Source organism: Microtus oregoni, unplaced genomic scaffold, assembly GCF_018167655.1.
Source record: "Microtus oregoni isolate MIOR12 unplaced genomic scaffold, Mior012 000012F_ref0000307, whole genome shotgun sequence".
In the NCBI taxonomy this organism is placed as follows: Eukaryota; Metazoa; Chordata; class Mammalia; order Rodentia; family Cricetidae; genus Microtus; species Microtus oregoni.
Window position 1 is genome coordinate 37833887 of NW_024543071.1, and position 22597 is coordinate 37856483.

Genomic DNA, 22597 nt, shown 5'->3' on the forward strand with positions numbered 1-22597 from the left:
ACAAACACATACACACTCACACACACTGCAAACACACACAACACACACTCACACATGGATCACTAGGGGCATGCCCCAGCAGGGCTTCTGACACTACACATATATACACACATACCCACACACACTACACACTACACACACACACATATCACTGGGGCATGGCCCAGCAGGGTTTCTGGCAACCCAGGTCCCTCTTCTCACTTTCTATCCTGGGCACCATGGGGTAAGCAGTTTTACCCTTACTGTGATGTTCTCTGCCTTGCCACAGACCTAAAGCCACAGCGCCAAGTAACCATGGACTGAACTCTCTCAAATTGTGAGTAATCTCTCCTCCTAAGTTAATGGTCTTGAATACTTATTTTGTCATGGTTACTGAAAGCTGACTAACACAACAGACATGTATGTACCTTTATTTATCAAGAGTAGGTTTCTCCTCCTGGTCTATCATTATAGGAATGGGTGCATGCGCACATGTAGATGGGTAAAGGAACCGTTACAGAAACACATCTTATAACAGGTCCGAGCTGGAAAGGCATTCTGATATCCACAATAAACTGCAATATATTCATTCAATAGAAAATAAACAATGGTGGAAGCTGGGCATAGTGGCACATGCCTTTAACCCCAGCACTTGGGAGGCAGAGGCAGGTGAATCGCTGTGAGTTAGAGACCAGCCTGGTCTACATAGTGAGTTCCAGGACAGCCAGAGCTACACAATGAGACCCTGTCTCAAGAAAATAAACCAACAATGGTGAAAAAAAGCTCGCCCTATGTGTTGAAATCTGAACAGCGCTCATGAGGTGAGCAAAAATAGCCAGACACAAACTATTTGGTCTGCTACCATTTCTATGAAGCTCGAAAGAGGACTAACCTAAACCCTGGCATGCTCCCTAGTTCAGGAGAACACCGTCTTCGGAAAGGAAGGAATGATGGGTGCACAGCAGAGGGGGCAGGAGGGCTATGAGCTGCTGCTGATGTTTTGTTTCTTGGCCTGGATGGCGACTACATAAGGACCGCCTTGTGATCCACCACTAGGCCTCCCATCCCTATTACAGCACTTCTCCATTCGTGTTCTTGGAGGAAACCCTCGGAGGCTTTGCTCACGCTCTCCTGTGTCTAGACCTCCGTTCTTGGCTGCCTATGCAGCACACTGCTCAAATTCCTGCCCCTGCCTCTGGAGCATGCCTATGGCCCATGCTAGCTTTTGGCTGTTGGTTTTCTGTCTTGTGTTTTGACATCACATAAGAACAAGTGAAAAAGAAGCAATTCAAGATGGTAAAAGACCTCTTCCCTTCACTAACATTATCTCCGAGGCTTTCTGTAGATAACACTGTGCCCAAAGGAAGTTTCCACATGCAGTTTTGAGGCCCTCTCACTTCTGACATTTCCCAGTGTGCCTAAGAACATTCAGTAGAATTACCTATGGGTTGTTTTTTTGTTATCTCCCTCCCTTCCTTCCTTCCTTCCTTCCTTCCTTCCCTCTCTCTCCTTCCTTCCTTCCTTCCTTCTTTCCTTCCTTCCTTCAATTAAATGGTGACCCGGTTACATCCCTCAGCCTCCAGACAGCATTAGAAATTCCAGGGTGATGAGTAGAGACTCTTCTAGAGAATTAGTAGAGATAACTTCTATATAAATAATTAGCTTAGCTCTCCAGCTTTTGGCTGCCTCTCCTGTGCCGGAATGAAGCAAGTGGAATCAAAATAGCAGTAAAGGATTCCAATCAAATTAGCACGCAAAAGATTCCAAAAGAGAAAGAAACAGAAACCTAAGCATGCCTGCTACCCCTCAGGGCTTTGATGACAGGCTTTCTGTGGACCGGTGCCCTAAGCTCTCAGCTGCTCAGGGGTCTCAATTAGCCTAGGCTCCAGCAGCTTCAGCTCCATTATGCTCAGAAGGTAATGGGAAGAGGAAGTCTGTTCAGAGGCAAATTATCTTCACTCTGCCCAGGGATTTTCAGACCCACATCCCTGTGCTTTCCACTGGCCCTAGAGACAATTCATGGAGGACGTCGTAAACCGAAGCCAAGAATGTTCTGTGTACCACATCTAACAGTTAAATCCGTGGTTCAAACGAGAGGCAACCTGATGCACCAATAGGAAAGGCCCTTGGGAGTGGCCGTGCAGCCAGCTAAATCAGCAGCAGCTGTCCGTGGTTTTCTGCCCACCTTCTCTGCTTTCACAGGATGCAGACTCTACCGCAGGGCTGGGAAGAGAGGAACAAGGTCTACCTACCTGTAGCCCAGCCCTTGGATCAGCTTACTCCCCAACCGGTCCTGGATCATCTGGATTGTTCCCTGTAACAGGCTCTTGACTGCTGAATCTCCAACAGCAATAGCTATAATCCGACCGGGATCCTGAGCTCTCAAAAATTCCTGAAGTCGCCTGCTCTCATTGTGGTACTCGTGGGTATCAAACTTCTCATTTTCCAAAACTCTGGCTGTGTCTTGGTCAATGACCCTCACATTAAGGCCCCGGGAAAAGTCCTTTTCAAAGGTATAGGAGCCAAAGGGCAAGCCCGAGGAATGCAGAGTCCTTGCCAACATCGTCCATGATGTCCTCCGTGCCCCATGCAACTCCAGTGTCCCGCCAGCCTCCACGCCAATAAACTTTTTGCCAAATGTTGGCATACTTTCACCTTCATCTGATTTGCCATACAAGGTAATTGTCGCTTTGGATCTATAGCGGCATTTTTCTGCTCCAATATGAAGCGCCCCACCATCCTGGATCAGGATGTAACGAGTCCTCAAGGTAACGTTTCTGGATCCGTCTTCAGCATCCCCAAACACAAGCAGTCCTGTAAGGAGCAACACTACTTGAACCTTTGCAACTGTGTTCTAGTTAGCAGACGGGGGTCACTGGGGGTGGTCCAGGAGGGTGACTGGCCCTCTGGTTCCAATCCCAGTTGTTTCCTGGCTGCCACCACGATGTGACCAGCTGCAAGCTCCTTAGAGGAAGAGGCACCGGTCCATGTCTTTCCTGCCATTGTGAACGGCACCCTTTGGAGCTCTGAGTCAAAATAAACCCTCTTAAGACACTCCTGTAAGCGCTTAATGCCAGCAATGAGAAAAACTGGGTATCCTTTTGTCTTTTTTTTTTTTTTTTTTTGGTTTTTCGAGACAGGGTTTCTCTGTGGCTTTGGAGCCTGTCCTGGAACTAGCTCTGTAGACCAGGCTGGTCTCGAACTCACAGAGATCCGCCTGCCTCTGCCTCCCGAGTGCTGGGATTAAAGGCGTGCGCCACCACCGCCCGGCTATCCTTTTGTCTTTTATCTTTCTTTTTTTGGATAAAATCCACTACGGATATTCTATATGAGGATCACAGAGCACCCATGAGCCCCCACAGACAGGGACTGTTACCTACCTCCATCCTGAATGACTATAGAATCCACTGTAGCATCTGAGGTCAGGCGGAACATATCTCCCTCCTTGATAACAACATGTTTTGCAGAATCTTGTCCTGGATCCCAGTTCCTGAGACGAGGGTTTTGATCTGGACAATTCTCTATGAAACAAAAACAACACACCCCTGATACAGAACCCAGTCCAACCAAGTACAAGGAAACCACGTGACCAGCCAAGCCCAAGAATTACTGTCATTGAACACAGATTTGCATGGAAAATGCAGAGACACTGATCTCCTGCCCCTGGAATGGAAATCCCACCCCTTCCCAAACACAAGAGGTATGAGTTCTTTTCTCCAATATATTAAAAAAAGATGTTAGCACAAAATTAAGTCATCACCTGGTTCAGACCAGACTTCACAAGATACAAATGAAGTTCCCCTAACTACCTACTTTGGAAACAACAGTAATTTCTCTTGAACCCACACTGTAATGATGCTTTAGAGAAGAAAATCATAGGCTGGCAATGGAGCTCACTAGCACAGTGCTAGCTTATCATGGCTGAGGTCCTGGATTTGATTCCCATAATCTCACAGACAGACAGACAGACAGTCTCTCTCTCTCTCTCTCTCTCTCTCTCTCTCTCTCAAAATACCTTGACTAATGGAAAGAGAAATTGCAGAAATTTCCAACAAGTGTGTTAGATATCCAAAAGTTCCTTCCTAAACACAGAGATCCAGAGAGTCGGCAGTAACAGCACCTCTTTCCCCAAGTGTACACTTGCCCAACGGAACGACAGAAGGCAAGCGGCCAAAACCATAACTTCTCATTTTCAGAGATGAGGAAATTGCAGAGTAGAGAAGCCAACACAAAGATTAGTTAGCAAGTTGAGTGATGTGGAAGTTCCTCCTGAAGAAACGAGGTTCCCGTGCTTGTAAGCTTCTGTTACCAGAATTGTAACTTGCCTCTTGAATAGTAGATAATAAAATGACGGCTATTTGTGTATGAGATATTTCTAGGGGAAAGAAAAATCATAGCTTCACTTTTCATCAGCTAACAACTCGTGATTTGCTGGAGATCATTTTGTCCACTCTGTAGCAGAAATTATAAATCTTGTAAAGTATAGATGGGGATGAGCATATTTCTACACGTCTATAAACCAGCCTGGGAGAAAAGCCAGCATGTGTGAAATAAATAAATGATAAATAATGTGGTCCTTAATTTAGGTGCAAGTGTCCTCAGGCAAAGGAAGAAAAAGCTGGAGGTACTAAGGCAGCTCTGAAGATTCAGACCCCAAGGGGTGGAACTTAGTACTTAAATAAGAAGAGCATGAAGAGACAAGGATACAAGAAATGTTGGGACTGGGGAATAGAACAATGAACAAGGCTTAAGAGCATGGACCGCTCTCAGAGTTTGGGTCCCAGCACCCACATCTGGTCACAATGGCCTGCAACTACAAGGCCTGTAACTTTCAAGGGATCCAGTGCCCCCTTCTGACCTCTGTGATCAACCCTCATATGTGGCAATCACTCACACAGATATATATACAAAGCTTCATTAAAAACAATAAAAATGAACCTATTTTAAAAATATGCGTATCTATGTATATACATCCCACCAACCTAGTCCATTGGTTACTCAGGTCACCTGTGTTTAAACTAAGCAGAGTCAGGAATGAGTGACATGCGCTTGAGGACAACAAGAAACACTGTGCCGAGGCTGAAGGCCCTGTGTGAAAGCAGAGACCACTGGTAAGGAAGAGAGCATTCTAAATTTGCCTTTTGAACCCAAGCATCCCATGTTGTAATCTTCATACGCCATTGCTCTGGAGTAAGACCAAGTAGAATTAAATTAGTCTCACTAACTAAGGCCTTGGCAAGTATTCGGTGGGATTATTTTTCTCATACCAGATATAACTCTTCACATAGTTCATTAAACCATTAAACCAAAGGCAACCCTTGGAGCTGGCAGTGTTGCTCGGTGGTAGAAACGCTTGTTTAGCACAAAGCCTGGAGTTCAGTCCCCAGCCCTACAGAAAATAAAATGACTTTTCTTCAGCCTCCCTATTTTCCTCATAAATCCTAGAGCTGGAATTCTCCAGAGTGTAAGATAAGAAGCAAAGGTCACATGTTACAAGCTACTGCGAAGGAATTCCATCTGTGGAGACCTGAAGCCCACTGTAAGAGTTACGCAATTCTTCAGAACCGCTTGCCATCAATTCCTAGACAGCACACTCCATCAAAACTACCACCCCAAAAAAATTCCCGAGTTGTTCCTTCCGGTAACATATACTTAAATAAGAAAATGTATGAAATCATTAAAAAGCAACTCTGCCAGCCCCCACTCCTAGGCTGGCCCACTTGTGGAGTAAGCACATTTGTAACAGCAAAAGCCACAGTGGGGCTGGCCATAAAACACCTCAGCACCCGAGGTCTCGCCAGCATGGGGAGCTCAAGAACACTGACTCGGAGCCACACCTGGAGCCCAGTGTTTTCTAGATAGGCTAAGAGAATACCAAGGAAAGCCACAGATTGCAGCTCTGATTTCCCACTAGTCTGGCTTCCCGCTCCTGATGATTATTTGGAAAATGTGAATCAGAACGTGGTTATTGTGTTTGGAACCGGGAATAGAAAGCCAATACTACATGCAAGGGAAATCAATGTTATAAATTCACAGTGTAGCCAACTGGCTTGGTCATCTCTCTCACTCCCTGTTTATTCTTTTAGAATTGCTGGTAACTTACTTCCCCTCCAGGACCCTAAAATTGGCAAAATCCCTAAAGTACCTCGAAAACCAAAATAAAATAATATTTGTAAGTTTTACAAAGGGCAAAGGGGGCCTCAACTGTTACACTATTATATCCAGTTAAGGAGGTTTCTACTCAGACAAAAATCTGTAGTAGATTTTGTCCAAAAAAACAAAAACAAAACAAAAAAAAATGGGATACTTAACTCAGGTTGTAATGGCCTAGCCCTCTATGTCACACTTCAATGAAGCTTCTGTTTGTTGAAAACATACTGAAGTTGATGGGCAACAAGTTTCTCCAAAACCAATCAAAATAAATTCATTACCATTAAATATTCTTTCTCTCTCTCTCCCTCTGTGTGTTTGTGTATGGAATGTGTGTGCATGTGTGTCTGAGGAGTGGGGAGTGGGTAACACACGCATGTGGAGGCAAGAGAGGAAGGAGCCCACAGAGTTACTCCTCAGTCAGGCTAGGCTGGCTCCATTCAATCTCAGTAATCCCCCTGATTCCATCATCCCAGCGCTGGAATTATAAACACATGCGACCAGATCTAGTTTTAAGATTTTTTATTATTATTTATGTGTGTGTGTGTGTTTGTGAATGGATGTCATGTGCATGCAAGTATACAAAGAAACCAGAAGAACCCTGTTGGAGACCCTAGAGCTCAACGTGCTTGTGACCCGCTTGTCCCACCGCTCATAGGTTCTGGGAACTAAACTCAGATTCTCACCAACTAAATTATCTCCTCAGCACTGATCATTACATTTCTGACCTGGCTTCTTGAGGAGCAAATATCATTTAAGAAACTAAAGCTTCCTACATGATATTCAGCTAAGAACTGATTGGGTAGGGCTGGACAAATACATCAACTTACATATATAAATATGTTTCTTTTAAGGATATACTTTATAAAAGAGCATTTAAAGCTTTTTTTGCACTGTTTACCAAGTCTGTTTCAAAGCACAAAACAATTTCTTTTTTAGTTACTTGTTTGTTTTTTAAATGAAGTCCACTTTATCACTACATGTTTGACCAAATAAACTCACTGCAATCCAGAACTTTAAGCTCCCACAAAGTACAGTCCTGCACTCCCACGGGAATTAGCAAAGACTCTAAAAAGCATTTTAAGAGATGCTCCAAGAACAACTTGAGCCCTGAGACACAGTGTGGGGCCAAAAATGCTGAGAAAGCCAAGCCCTCCCATTTACAATTTCCCACAGATTCGTCGAACAACTGCTCCCATTCATAAGATGTCACACCCCACCCTACCCGTGCATCAGGGTGTTAGAGCCAGCCTAAGCAACAAGAGGTTTCTTTTTGTTTTAAAGTATTCTACCTCCGCTCCTTAGCTCTTCTTTTGGACCATGCACTATGTGCACGCTCGTACAATGCCCACGGGCACGCAGTACATACCATCTGGAGCATATTTTGAGGATATTCCCAAAATGACTGCAAGCGCCACAAAAAACGAAAAGCTGGTTATAGCGAAGCAGATGAAGGTGTTCTTGTGTCTCTGCTGCTTTCGGTCCTCCCTCGGCGTCTGCTGCTCCTCCGGGGAGAAAGCAAAAGTTGTTGGGGCTTCTTGGCTGGTGGAGGTCAATTTGGCTGAAGCGTGGTTCTTTGGAGGAGGAGGAGGCCGTAAGGGAACCACCTTCCCAGGAACGTAACCAGGTGAGCGATGGCCGTTTCCGTTCTGAGGTTGCAGGAAAGCAGGGGAGTGTCCCCTGGAGCCAGCGGCATACATGATACCTTGTCACTGTGAAAAGGAAAAGAAGGTTTAAAAGCGTACCCTGTAAGGGCTTTAAAACTTGGTTTTGAGGCAGGGTTCTGTAGACCCGGGTGGGCTAGAACTTAGTATGTTAACCAGGCTAGCCTCAAACAAATCTACAAGTAGGCAACCTTATTCCCATTTTGTTCATGAAAAAGCTGAGCCCGACAAAGAGATTCACACCAGCCCAGGCCCTGACTCTAAAGATCAGGCTCTTCACAATTTATGATGGCATAATCAGAACCTCAACAACATGTTAATCTCTGGAATCTTCCATGAATAAATTCACTCGGCTAATGATACAGGATGATTTTTTTAGGTGGGAAAAACTGACACACACACACACAAGGCCCTCCTCTTCGTGTTCATTACTGTTAGCACTAAGAACAAATTGTAACTGAAACTGTTAATTTCATAGGGAGAAGGGAGGGAAGAGCCAGCTAGCTCCACCATACAATGTCTTGCTACAGTAACTGTTGATAACTCTGATGTGCTCAACAGCTTCAGAAATATGACACCCAAACTCCTCCATTACATTCTTTCCGGAGCATCCCGAGTCACCTGACTTCATCCAATGTCCTCACAACAAATTCCCCATGTCTACTACAAAATAAAGGACAAGAATTTAGTTGTACAGGGACCTCCAGATTGCTCTAAACCATCAACAAACCCATTAAACATAAAATGGCCCACTTAGAAGGGTTTCCAGGACCCAAATGACATGGAAATTAATGGGGAACACAAAGAAAGTCTCATCAGGAATTGATCATGAGTTTACATGAGGCAAAGATCATTCTCCAAGTCGGTGTTTCTGGCAAAATGATGAGGTCTATGGGGCTCGATGTGTGAATAAAAATCATTGTTTAGATGAAGCTTAAAGCCACTATTTAGAAGAAGCTTACACTTCAGACAAAGAAAACACACTGGCATCCAAAGTGCTATTGAGGAAACTGCTGTATGTACCAAGCAGCAGACTCAAACAATGAACGCAGCCAAGCAGAGTGTGACCTCCTGCATTAACAAAGAAAGGGACAGAGAGGATGTTCCTGAGTGCCAGGTTCACTGGAGGGGACGCAACTGTCATGATCTGCTGTGAAAGGGGTGGGATCGATGTCCCTTGAGCCTCAGTCTTTCTGCCTCATTGTCTCAGGGTGAGAAGGGCCGATGCTATTTATCAAGCTGAAGAGCTCTTTCGGGAGATAATGTGCGACACCAGATGTAGCCACAAAAATACAAAAAGCAGTGAGGGGCTCAGGAGATCACCAGTCCTCTGGAAATACCAGAATAACAAGCCATCAATGTCACAAAACGCCAACTTAATATGAAAACTCAGAAGGCAACCACCATAAATGAATCCTTCAGAATCCATTAGCCCACTGGCTGAAAACGAAAAATGAGCCACCATTCTTGTCCTCAAAAGTAAGCTAGTACTTCCATGATATTTTAGAATAAAAAGTGCAAAAACAAAAATCCTATTTCCAATTCATAAAAATAATTAAAATTATAAAACAGAAACATGTTGCCTTCAGGTTTCATTCCACATTGATGGATTTACTCTAGACATGGTACTATGAGTATAGTACTTTAAAACACATCAATTGCCACTTAGGGATGTAAATTATTCATGAAAAACGACGTCTCACTAACTCAGGAAGCAACGGTGCTGAGACTGTCATGACGGAAATTATGGGGGTCAGACAAAAGCATTGCAGCCCAAGACACCCATCTCCCAACTCAGTTTTAAATCACTTGTTTGGAAGATTAAGGTATAATTCTCCCAGTAAATTGCCAAATTGGGTTCAGCCTCCCAAACTCTCAAGAATAGCTACTTAATTCTGAAAATCCTGTAGCGAAGGGCACTGAAGTTTCCTCTGCCGCTCCAGCTTCTGTGCGAGATCAAGCCCAGTCTGGGTTTTACTGGGGCCGCCATGCTTCACAGTAACGGTGTGTACTGGCATCACCCGTCACTTCTTTCTATTTATTTTTATTTTATGGGCATTATTCTTATCTTTTGTTCCGTTTTGTTCTTTGCCTGTACGTATATCTGTGAGGGTGTCAGATCCTGGAGTTACAGACAGTTGTTAGGCCCAGGACCTCTGGAAGAGCATTTAGTGATCTTAAGCACTGAGCCATCTCTCCAGCCCCGTCAGTCACTTTTTAAAGGTCGCTCTTATAGTATAGATTATACAGAAGGGGCTCATCCATGTTTTATTATACTTTGTTTTGTTTGTTTGGTTTGGTTTGGCTGGTTAGTTGCTTATTTGGTTGGTTTTTCAAGACAGGGTTTCTCTGTGCAGTCCTGATGTCCTGGAACTAGCTTTGTAGACCTAGCTGGCCTTGAACTCACAGAGATCCACCTGCCTCTGCCTCCTGAGTGCTGGGATTACACCACAGCCCAGCCTTACTATACAGTTTAAAGGCTACTATGGCATGGCACAGCTCCTAAAATAAACAAGCCATCTACAATGGGAATACCCAAATCTTTCACGTAGATATCAGAAAAACATTCCACAGTTTTTAAGACATAATTTTTGGGGTTTGATGATATTTCAAAAGACCTTGAAATAATTATCTTATGAGTATTTACTTACCCGGTACCTTAAAAATATTAGTTCAAAAGACTTGATAATAAACAAGTAAATAATTACATTTTTACACTAATAACTCTCCTCACTTACCCCAATAACCCTAAATCCTCCCTGTTATTTTAATTAAAATATTTTTCTTGAGATACAGACATGTGCCTCAAATAATAGTAAGGCTGGAGGAACAAATACAGTTGATAAGGAGGTATAAATTAATTTATGTGTTATAAGTACAGTCAGTTATCACAAAAAGCAATTATTTTTAATTATCACAATGTTAAGGGCACCATGGGTTTTAACCTATAAAAAGGGGTGTGGCTTTGAGAGCGCTGTTGGGGGAGGTAAACAAAGGCTGCACTGTCTTGGAGATGTGTAAAAACTGTCTGATTTGGTGTGAAGTTAGAGCCCAGAAAATCTGTTTAACTACAGATTTCTCTATTTTTTTCTCTTCCCATATCTCCTCACTCCACTTTTTCTCCCCGCCCACCCCCTCCACAGGAATTTCCCATTTAACCTTTCAATATCCACAGGTCATTAAGAAACTTAACTAATCTGTTTCACTGATTGCAGCTGGAAGAAACTAAGAACATTATTTCAAGAGAAAATAAAATCAATTCTTGTTTAATTTTTCCAAAATACAGCTCTAAGCCACAGTCTGCTGACTGGTGGGTTGAGTCACATCTGCAAGCAGGAATTCTACAAACTAGCTATAATAGGTTCAATCACAGAGTATGAAATGCAGGAGACACGAGGGAAAACAAATGGGAAAACTTCCCTTCCACTTCTTGCTGACAGGAAGAAATGATGAGCCGGATCAGAGGGAAAGTCCTCTGTAAACGGAGTCAGCAGGCGCACACTCAAGTGCTTATTACAGGGTGATGGAGGACACTTGCTCCCAGTCTGTATCGGTCTCCTAAAACACCTTCCTACCCACTGCAGAGGCTCCCGCTGTCCTTCATCAGACATGCACACACCCAGCCATACAGAACTCAGTAAGAATCCAAATGGCAGGCATATGGTACACACCTTTAATCCCAGCACTCAAGAGGCAGAGGCAGGTGGATCTGTGTGAGTCCAAAGCCAGCCTGGTCTACAGCGTGAGATTAAGGACAACAAAGGCTACAGAGAGAAACACTCTCTCAAGGAAAAAAAAAAAAAAAAAAGAATGCAATCCTTTTGCCTTGTTTATACTCTTTCAAGTTCCTCCTTTAATTTTTGTGTGTGTGTGTGTGTATGTGTGTGTGTGTGTGTATGTGTGTGTGTGTGTGTGCGTGCTGGGATTAAGGACATGTGTCACCACTGCCCAGCTCCCACTATAATTTTAAAGAGAACATATTTTTTTCCTTTTGGTTTTGATTTTGGTATGAGTGCTCTGTGTGTATGTCTGCATGCCATGAGAGGGCATCAGCTCCCATTATAGATGGTTGTGAGCTGCCATGTGGGTGCTAGGAATTGAACTCAGGAATTGAATGGTAGCCAATGCTCTTAACCACTGGGCCATCTCTCCAGTCCCAAGAAAATATATTTTTAAACGGAAACTTTAGGCTTGTGGAAACAACCACGATATCAGCATAATCCAATCAAAGATTTCCTGAGCAACAACAGTCAACTGAGTGGTCAACAATCTTTGTTTCTGAGACTGTCTGCACAGCTCTTAAAATTTGGCTAGGCAATCTTTCTCTTCTATTAAGATCTTAGAAAATCTCTACAATGTAATCACTGCTGTGTCTAAAAAGAAGTAAAAGCAAACAACGAAAAGTAAAATATTTCAGAAAAGAGGTATACATAAATTTTAAAAGCAAATAATACATTTTACTATAGTCATCTGAACTTCTGACCCAGTCAAGCTGTTGGCTCCCAGCTGCTTTGAATTTTCAATTAAGATTCTATATTCCCAACTTCCTGTCTTAGAAAGAGGCATGACAAAGAGAACATCAAAGTGACATTCAGATTTGTATGTGGTTTAGTTTAAAGGGATAATGTTATGGGGTCTCATTTAATTTTTCTTTACATAGAGATTGTCCCTGCTGCTAAACAATGAGTTCAGGCTTGCACACACAAAACGGCTCAATAAGAAATAAACTCAGGGAATGGAGAGATGGCTCAGAGGTTAAGAGTACTGACTGTTCTTCCAGAGGTCCTGAGTTCAATTCCCAGCAACCACATGGTGGCTCACAACCATCTGTAATGAGACGTGGTGCCCTCTTTTAGTCTACAGGCCACCATGCACACAGAATGCTCTACACAAAATAAATAAATAAATAAGTAAATCTTTAAAAAAAAAAAAAGAAAGAAAGAAAGTAGAGAAAAAGGAAATAAACTTAGAGCCAGTGAGGACGCACGCCTTTAATCCCAGCATTCAGTAGGCAGAGACGGGTGGACCTCTGTGAGTTCAAGGTCAGCCTGGTCTCCAAAGTGAGTTCCAGGACAGCCAGGGCTACATACACACACACACACACACACACACACACACACACACACACACAGAGAGAGAGAGAGAGAGAGACAGAGACAGAGACAGAGAGAAGAAATAAAGAGCATCCAAAAACTTTTTAGAAGCTTTAATTTTTCAACTTTCAAAGTGCATACTTAAATGTCATCAAAGTCATAAAAATTGTGTATTTAAACACATATAGATTTCTATGGAACAAAGAGAAGCTGGAAAGGGGTGAGTTTGTGTGTGTGTGAAGTTTAGAAAAATATACATTATACATTGTATTCCTAAAGTATATAATATAAAATATGTATTTCTAAAATAACCACTGTGAGGAATTCAGCAAGGATCCTACGTCTACACATATAATGGCTACTTGGAAGAAAACAGCAGGTTGAAAAAGCTATGTGCTCTTTCCTCCGAGATCTTAGCTTTAAATGAGCGCACCCCCAGAGAACTGCAGGCCCCCCGGCCCATACGCACTGCTACGACAGGACACACACTCCGCCAGGACACTGGCCCTTAGCCCCTGCCATTTCCAGCCCGTCTCAACCCCAAAGTATGTCACAGTCCCTGCAACTGTCTGGCTTTGAAATCTTCGCTGACTTCTATTGCAACTGATCTTAGAGCAATCCTCTTTCACTGTCATGGAGCTCTGTGTCCCAGTCAAGGTTCCCAGGTACACGAGGAACAGCTGTGCCCTGATTACAAATCTCCCCATGAACTGGAAGGATAAGGGATTCAGAAGCTAATTACTGTATATTCCCCTATCAGCTTTCTCCACTTGGTCAATGTAGACACGCAGGATGAGCATCACCAAAAGTAACTACTCAGCAGTATCCACATCCTCTTCCTCACCAACAAAAACGCCTCTAAAATATATGAAGTCTATTAAGATACAGCACAGGGAAAGTATAAGGAATCTTTCAAACATACAATCCTAAAAAGACTAACCATGCTATAAGAAAGAAAAGAAACATCAGTGCCACTAATCATTTACATTGGGATAAGTATCTTTACTTAACATTACTTTTCCTGCTCCAAAATTCACTTTTCAATTAAGTTATACTGTCCTAGAAAGCTTCAGTCAGGGTATAGTAAACACCTGAAAAACAAAAATTAGAAATAATGAGAGGCTTCCCTAAAAATAAGCAAACAACTACGTACTTACATTTAAAATAGTAAGTGTGCCTCGTGAAATAGCAACTTAGGTACAGTTTCGCTGAGAGTATGTCCTTAGCAAGTTACACTGTAATCGTCTGGGCAGATACAGACCCCTCATGGAAAGGATATTTAGGGGCCAGAGAGGTAGCCAAGAGGTTAAGAAAATAGGTTGTTCTTGCAGAGGACCCGGAGTTCAATTCTCAGCATCCATATGATGGCTCCCAACCATCGATTATAACCCCAGTTCCAGGAATAGGATGCCTTCTTCTGACTTCCCTGGGCACCAGGTATGCATGCGGGGCACAGATAACACATGTGAGCAAAACATTCAATAACACAAAAGAAGTACATCTTTAAATTTTTTAAAAATATTTACAAATGTCTAAGACCAAAAAGCAGCTAAGTAATACTTTCTAACTGTAAAAGTGACCTTTAAGCATTTTCATTAATTCTTATGCCCCTGTCATTCACATTCTATGAAGAATACATCTGACAATGGTGGGGGGGGGGAGGTACACCATCGCCCCAGTGTTAGGAAAAATACTGGATATCTGGGGGGGGGGGGGGGGCGGGGTTGAGGCAGCAAAGAATATAGCCAATACCACTTCTCCAAGCAGAAAGAAAAGCAAAAGGGGGCAGAGAACACAAGCCTCTGGGTGGGACTGTGGAGCTGTCAATCATGAATGGCCTCCTTCTAGAATAAGCTCCTGCAATCAAACAAAGAGACCAGACCAAAGCAAACTGGATTCAGCCACTCATGCTCAAAGCCCTGTAACCGAACTGTAATTCAAAGAAGGAAAGAAGATCTCAAAACAAAAATTTCCCCTGAAATTGAGGACCTTACAGTAAGAAGGAGCGGACCCTCCCGCTGTGAGGCACAGACAATAGGAACCTGCCTTAGGCAGATGCTAGCCAGTCAGCTTTTACTGACCCTTCTGTTTCATTCTTCCTACCTTACAAAGCCCTCTGTCTGCCAGCCTTTCTACAGAGTGAGAGCTGTCCCCATTCACAAACCCCAAATAAAAGCCAAGCAGATCCACTACTGTTATTGTGTGGTTCCTACTTCTGACAGATCTCAAAGGTTCCCAATCTGAAGAATCAGACAAAGGGGAAGTCATTTGCATCTCGGCCCTTTGCTGTTTCTGTTTATCCCATTACTCTTCTTCAGATTCCCTCCCTCTCCCCCATTCATCCTCTTAAAAAGCCCCTTCCACCCAGTTCCAAGGCTCCTTAGATCAGTCTCCCCCTTCACCCTTGTTCCCCATTGGCTAGAAAGACACAGAGAGGCTTCCAACCTGCTGACAGTGACAGATGGCTGTGCAGAGGCCCACAATGGAGGCTCCCACGCGTCATCTCCTTGCAGCTGACCTTCCAAGGAAAAACCCAAAGCTGGGGTCTGACCTGAAGGAGGCCGATTTAATTAATACAGCAAAGGGCAGGGCTGCCAGTGGCCTGCATTGGCTGGCTGCATTCTCTGCAGACTGCTAGGGACAACCCTTTAAAATGCTGCCCAATAAGAAAGCGCCAGCAGAAAGTTGTGTCAGTAGAGCTGAAAGGTAGGGGAAAGGCCAAAAGAAGAGGTGTGCTTGACTAATCCATGCAGATGAATGCGCAGACGAATCTAAAGGCCATCATCTAGTGACACACTAATACTGAAATGTTAGGACTCACAGAATAAAGACTATGTTCTGGCCTGTTTTGCAAACCAAGGACGATTATCAAAGATGCCCAAACTGAAAATACCCAGGCTACTCAATCATGGGAATATAACCCAAGTAGATTACCGTCTTTCGCCCCAAAAAGCTTTCTAATCAGAGAACACAAGAACAAATTCTAATTTGTTTGTGTTTGGTTTTCGAGACAGGGATTCTCTACGTAGGTTGGCTGTCCTGGAAGTCTCTTGAAGTCTTTGGATCCTGAAGGCATGACATCACCTGCAGGTGAGTTCCAAGCCAGACTACAAATCATGCTCCATCTTCTCCCAGAGCATGTGAAACCTCAGCCAAGCAATGTGGGCATATTCCACCTTGTCAGCAATTGCCCTGGTATTCTCCATGACTAAACATGCCTGGTACTGCAGTTGCTCCTCCCATGACCAAGATGGTGGTCTGACTTTGTGCAGCTAAACAAGGGAGGGATGAAAATCTAAGAAGCATGGCCTGCTTAGGTGTCCCAGATTCAATAACAACAGCAACAAAAATGAAAAAGACTAGAAGGTTCCAGGTCAAGATAAGACAATGTGGTAACTGGGCAACTCGGAAAAGTTAGTTACTGGCTGGCCTTGGTGAAAATGGCTGAAGGTCAGACCCTGGCTAGGTAGTCAACAGCCGCCCCTAGTAAGTGAGAGGATGCCATAAACCTTGCAGAAAAGGCTTCCTGTCCCCTTCCCTTTCAAGGAACTAGTTCCTCACTGCTAAGAGCCTTTATTTCTATTTGATCATGCCACCCGGTGGCTGTGAGTGGTCATGAACGCATTCCCATTGAGCAATTAAAGCCACAACTTTCCCTTCACAAGTATAACCTTTTAAGCTTCATGTGGGGGCTTCATAGTCAGTCAAGAAAGTTGGTTTTATTGTAGTGGCCTTTTCAAAAGAAAAGACGCCCACAGTGAATTTTTCTCACTTATACTGAAATGGGATATAGGCATTTTTTTTTTTTCTGCTACTGACTCACACTTGCCAAACTATTCATTCTTTAGGAAAGAGTATTGGAACCAATAGTCAAAACCATTATAATGCTGAAGGCTTCCAGGCTCCAGAATGAAAGCCAATAACTACGGGAAAGCTTCCAAATCAGTAACTGGTTCACTCAAGAGACTCAGTTTCCACACGTGACCAAAAGGACACCTAGTTTGTAGTGCAGTGGAAACTATTCCTTTCTTAGTGGCTTAATAAGAATCGTCTTAAACTGCAATTCTCCAAGAGCATTTCTACACAGTGCTAAAACTACTGGAATGCACTAAAGACCACCATCTCTCCTCTGCAACTTGTAAGATTCTCATCCACGCGGCAGTGTGACAAGCAGGAGACAGACGTAGAGTTCAAGGTCATCCTTCTTCAGATGACAAGTTCAAGGCCAGCCTGAACTACTTGAGACACTCCCTCAAACAAGCAAACAATACCAAAAGTTCTTACTAAATACAACTTTACTTTTGCTTACTGTTCAAACAAAGAAACAGTCTTGGTGCGCCTCATGTAAAAAAGTCAACCATTTTCCGCCTTGAAAAGACAAATCTGTCTACAGAGGGAATTTCAAAACAGATTTGTCTCATAGATTAAAGGACTAATTTGTAAGGAGACAGTAATTACAGTTTCTGGGTGTTTCACTGTTTTAAAGACAACATTTTACTAAAGACCCCATGCCTCCTTTATCTATCTGATGTCATATTCCTTACCTACTGTAAAAATGCAATATTTGCTGGTTCTTGACAAACAGCGTTAAAGGCTCTCAAAATGAGCAAGAGGAAACACACACATACACACACACACACACACACACACACTATCCCTAGCATGCTTTTATCCTGTGAGTCAAAAAAAAAAATGTTTCCAGGAACTTGCTTCCTAGGGAAAAAAAAAAAGCGCACTTCTACAATATTGCAAATTTGCATCCTGTTTACAGAAAATGCAAGTAAAGCTAACATTTCGAGTTCCTTATTTATCAAATAACACTGTACTACATGGATAAATAAGAGATGAAAAGACATGAATCTACCTTTTAAATTAAATACAATGGGTTTCTAAGCCCAAGTGAAAACTACTTAAACACTAAAATAACTAATTGCCAACAAAGGCAAAATGAACTAAAAGAATAACTAGGCGAGGTGGGGAAAATTACTGTCTGGAAATAAGAACAAAGGAGTTCTTGTCCCTGCTCAGCCATCAATTTACTACATGACCTTACCAATTAGTGAGCCTCTTGGGTCTCCACTTCCTTGCTTTATCATTCGTTTTAAGACCCCTGGAACCACAGGCCGGGATTCAGCAAGTACAGCAGTGTCTGACGCCCTGGCTCCCCTTCACGTCACCCAAAAGAGCCACACTAAGCTTTAAACATCTGAGTCTGGGTTTCCATCAAAAGCAATTTACAAAATGTCAGCTGACCCATCTCCAGAGGAGAACTAAAGCCAGTAGCACCCACAGTTTCACATTTCACCCCGACAACAGCAGCTTTTAGGAGAGCACTTAACAGTCTGGTAGAAAATGATACCTCTTTACAGATGGAGAAAATAAGAGTGATTTTCATAGTCTCAGAAACACAGCTGCCCCACCCCCACCCTAGGCATATGTTGACCTTGTTGAGACAGTGGCTCAGAGAGAGCTGCCTTGGGAGACAAACTCAGACAGGCCCTCTTGAGTGATGCCCTGGACCAGACAGCCCCTCCCTCTCATCAATGCTCACAAGCCAAAGCCAGCAAATTTTTTCGGTGAGTGGGAGGGGCAGACGCCTTGGCAGGGGAGGTACATCACAGGACAGCAGCCAGGCACGAACACCTGCTTCCATTCTGGAAAGAGTCAATAAACAGAAAACCTACGGCCGAGGCCAGTTTCATTAAGCCATAATTTTCATTTATTTGTAGCTTGTTTAAAACTACAGAATAAAGTACCATTGGATGGGCAGTGTTAATTCAGTAATTTGCATATCAACTGCAAATTTAATTGACTCCATTATACTCAACAAGCATTTTAAAACTTATCTCATAGATGAAGAAATTTAGGGATTTGCCCAGTGGTAAATTGTTACCAACTGCCAAAGTCTTCTTTCAAAGCAAACCTTGCCTGACTTCCCACCTTCAATTTTGCTGGGTGTGATGACAAGCCAGTAACCCCAGGGCAGTCATGGTGACTGAGCAATGAGAGGCCAGCCTAGGCTATAGGGGGACCCTGTTTCAAAAACATAGACAAAGGTGGCACTTCTTAAGCCAATTTTCGGTCCCTAGTATTCTGTCTGATTTAACAAATAGTTGTTTCAGAAACTGTTCCACTGCCCAGCCTCCAGGAGGCACTTCCTTTGTCCCCCAAAAGCTTAGGCACAGTGGGTCCCCACTCAACGCTGGGGAGATCTTAGTGTTCTTGGTCCCCAGTTACGCTCATTTCTTCGGCTTCAGTCTTCCTCGTCTTCAATGGAAAGCACACAGGAATCTCCTGCCCCTGGCTTCCCCATCTGCAGCCAGCCACTCCTTCACTTCCCTCTCCCACTAACAGAAAGTGCCACAGAGCATGCTGAGAGTCCTTCCAGAATGTCCGGCACATGATGAGCGATTTGTAAGTATTCGGTTAATGGATCCATGGCAGCTGGGGAGACTACTAAACTGTTTCAGCGCACCTTATAATGTGTAGAAATTTAAAAACGTGGCTGTCAAACTATAAATTCAACAGTGATTTTGGTTTTCTCTCTCTGAAATGTGGCTCTGGCTCATCTCTCAATTTCAGAAGCTTGCCTGGAGGCGCACAACTAGTAAGCGGTATCCTTTCAATTTCATAATGGCCCACAAGCCCACTTAGCTTTGCGCCCATTTTCCTGGCAGCTATGAGGAGAGGCATGGCTGTGCCTTCTAGAGTGGAACTGAGGTGCTGCCACACTTCGCTTTTCTGCGATTCTAATGCTTCAGGAAATCCACTAGTGAGAGGTTAGATAAAGAAAGGAGACCGTCCTCAAGCAACTAGCCATGGGACCAGTACTGCACAGAACTTCACAGGAGCCCAACGAAGAATTTCTATCCTCATGTCTTGCATACACAAACACGCAGATGTACACACTCACCACACTTCTCAGAGAGAGAACAGGTGATGGATCAAATTCACTTCTAACCTTAATTCTCTGTCCTGTGAGGACAAAAAATAAGATAAACAGTAAGGGACAGACAGAATTTAAAGTCAGAAGACAAAGTTCCAGCCCCAACCCACCACCTCCTTTGACCATAGTAATTAAGGTGAGCTATTTCAAAGACAGGAGAGGGCACCATGGCAAGCTGTCCTCTCTTTACCAAAAGAACAGCATGCCGGGTGCAGATTCTGCTTTCTCCAGAAATACAAACTTAAAAGAACCCTTCCATAGATAATGAGGGGCACACCAGATTAGGACTCCCTGACAAGTGCTGAGGGCTCCAGTTTCCTTAATCTCTAAGGGTATGTTTAATTTATATGTATGTGGATTTAGAAACCTGTTCCGGCATATATACCTGGTTACAGTGGTTACAGGCCTCCCTCAGCTCGGATGGAACCTCTCTCCCACCTCCTCTCCCTCTTTTTCTTTCTTTCTTTCTTTTTTTTTTTTACTGGTAAAAGCTCTCAAGACATCCGCCCACCTTCAACATGTTCGACCATGCAGCACCACATTTCATCACTGGCACAGGGGAGTCCAAGTCAGTGAGCGGAGCCCAGTGGAAGTTCTTATATATTAGGCACTCTCTTTAACCCCAACTGCTGATGGAAGGAGACGTATATCAAAGTCGGCTTCCCTAGCCTTAAGCGGAGGATTTAAGTGAGGTGTTTCCGCTTCAGAGAGAGAGGTCTGGTGACAAACACCAACCTTCACTGGCGAGTCAGGACCTTAGTTTTATTGCTGGGGGGAGGGGGGAAGAGGGGTAGTAATTAGTACTAAGTACAGCCCCTCAGGGCACTCACAGTGAGAGCCCGGTTCTTTGCCAGGACCTGTGGGGAAGTGTTGGGGGTGGGGTGGGGTCCTGTGCTAAAACTGGTCCCCAGCTTTAAAGATGCCCAGATTCTGAAGCCTCGCTTTCCCACAAGGATCAGGGTCACACTAACGCGGGGGACTAGGAGACAAAGCTCCCCCACAAACTTTACAGAAGCGCGCGCGCTCGCGGACGCCCGAGACTCCACAATGCACATTCCACCACCAATCTTTCACTGCAGTCCGCATCCCCCACGCAGCCTTTCCAGAAAGTTTAGTGCTGTTCACACCGACTTTAAAACAGCCATTGTTACCCTCTCCGGGAACTCAAAGTGAGCGAAAAAGGGATCACGCTCCGTTTCCCAAGGACCCTTTTTCGTGGAAGAAGGTTGAGTCTCCGGGTGCGTGCGGACAACCCCGGCGGGGAGGCGCCGGCGAAGGCGGACGCCGGGACCCACGGGGACGTTGTGCTTCTCCGCAAAAAACGCCAGAGCACGGACGGCCAGGCCTCCAGGATGCCAAGGTGCACTAGCGGGGTCCGTGCCCTCCAGACCCCGGGGACCGCCAAGGAGGCGGGGCTGGAGACCTGCGACCGGTAGAACCTTACCTTCCCCTCCCCCTCCAGGCGTCGGTCTACTCAGGTGTCTACGCGGTAGCCCGAGGAGCAGGAAAGGAGCTCCCGGTGTCCCCGCGTGCGGATCTCCTCTCCATGGCCAGGAACCAGGGACCCGCCGCCTTTTTGAAGCCAGCGGCAGCCGCAGCCTCCGCCGAAGGAGAAGCAGTGGCGACCGGAGAGTAACGCTCCTCCCTCCGCCTCCGCGGCCACCTCCTCCAGCCAGCCCGGCTTGGCGCTCTGGGATCCTTCCCTCCCGGAGGAAGAGGAGGGGAATCGTCGTCCAGCCGGCGCGAGCCCGTGCGGCCCTGAGACAATAGCGACAGGGCGCGTTCCCGAGCCGCGCAGGTCCCCGGTCGGCGGGCAAAGCGGCTCGCTAGGGTCCCCCTCGGCCGCCACCGGCCACACAAGCGCCGGCTCCGCTGGGCCGAGAGTGCTGCGGATTGGGCAGGGGGCCGGGAGTTTAGGGAGGCGGGCGTAGAGGCGGGGCCTAAGGTGGTAGGTGGGGCTTTGTGGGCGGGACGGAGCCTGCGGAGGCTCCTCCCACCTCAAGCAACACACGAAGGTTCAGCGCCTCCCGCAGCCTCCAGCGGGGAAGAGCTCCTGCTGGCACTGCCGGCGGCCAGGGCTACCAAGCAGCGCCCTGGGCTTGACTGCAGACGACTACCTGGGCATTCGAGGAAACCGGCTGGGCTGAACCTGAGTCTGTGCTCCTCAGTAACCTTAGCTGTGCCTGAATCGGTTCCCCGTCGTCTCCTGCTGACCTGAATCTGCGTCCTCCTCACCTGCAGAAATCTGACCACGCTATTTGGCAGCCATTACCTCCAGGGTTAAGCCGGATCCTCTGCCCTCATCACCCCTAGCTGAGACTAATACTGCTTCCCTGTCACCTCTTGACAAGGCCTATGTGAGCCTACAGTCCCCATCACTCGAAACTGAACCTGCATTTTCTCCTGTCTGGCCACGCTGCTGAACCCCCATTACCGACAGCCTCCCAGCCCCCTGGGTGGATCTCTATTCTCTTCACCCGAAACCTCAGTTAGGCGTGATCTTTGACCGCTCCCGAATAGAGCTGACACGGAAGAATAGAGCATTATTCCCCAGGAAGACCCCGCAAATTCCCCCACAGTCCAAACTTTCTGTGCCTCAAGTCACCGCACCTCGACTGCCCCCACCTGGCCAGCAAGGATCTGGGTTCGTGTTCGTAGCCCTCCCGCAAAGGCAGCGTGCTCTTGACTTCAGACGGTTCAGTAGAGAGACTGAAGCAGCTCCAGCATTTCGCGAAAGGGCCAGAATAAATATACCTAGGTCTGAC

General features: G+C 45.1%; 1 protein-coding gene across 2 annotated transcripts in view; it reads right to left on the reverse strand.

The window, feature by feature from the left end:
- Window positions 1–21689, reverse strand: part of Cemip2 (cell migration inducing hyaluronidase 2) — an 81903-nt gene extending 60214 nt beyond the window's left edge. The window contains exons 1-4 of one of the 2 annotated variants that reach the window (XM_041661384.1): window positions 21277–21689; window positions 7499–7841; window positions 3360–3500; window positions 2232–2793 (exon numbers count right to left, since the gene is read on the reverse strand). In XM_041661384.1, coding sequence (XP_041517318.1) covers window positions 2232–2793; window positions 3360–3500; window positions 7499–7829 — 1034 coding nt within the window. In that variant the 5' untranslated portion in view covers window positions 7830–7841; window positions 21277–21689. The remainder of the gene's footprint in view (window positions 1–2231; window positions 2794–3359; window positions 3501–7498; window positions 7842–21276) is intronic. The other variant, XM_041661383.1, reaches the window with a different exon arrangement.
- Between the last annotated feature and the right edge of the window lie 908 nt (window positions 21690–22597).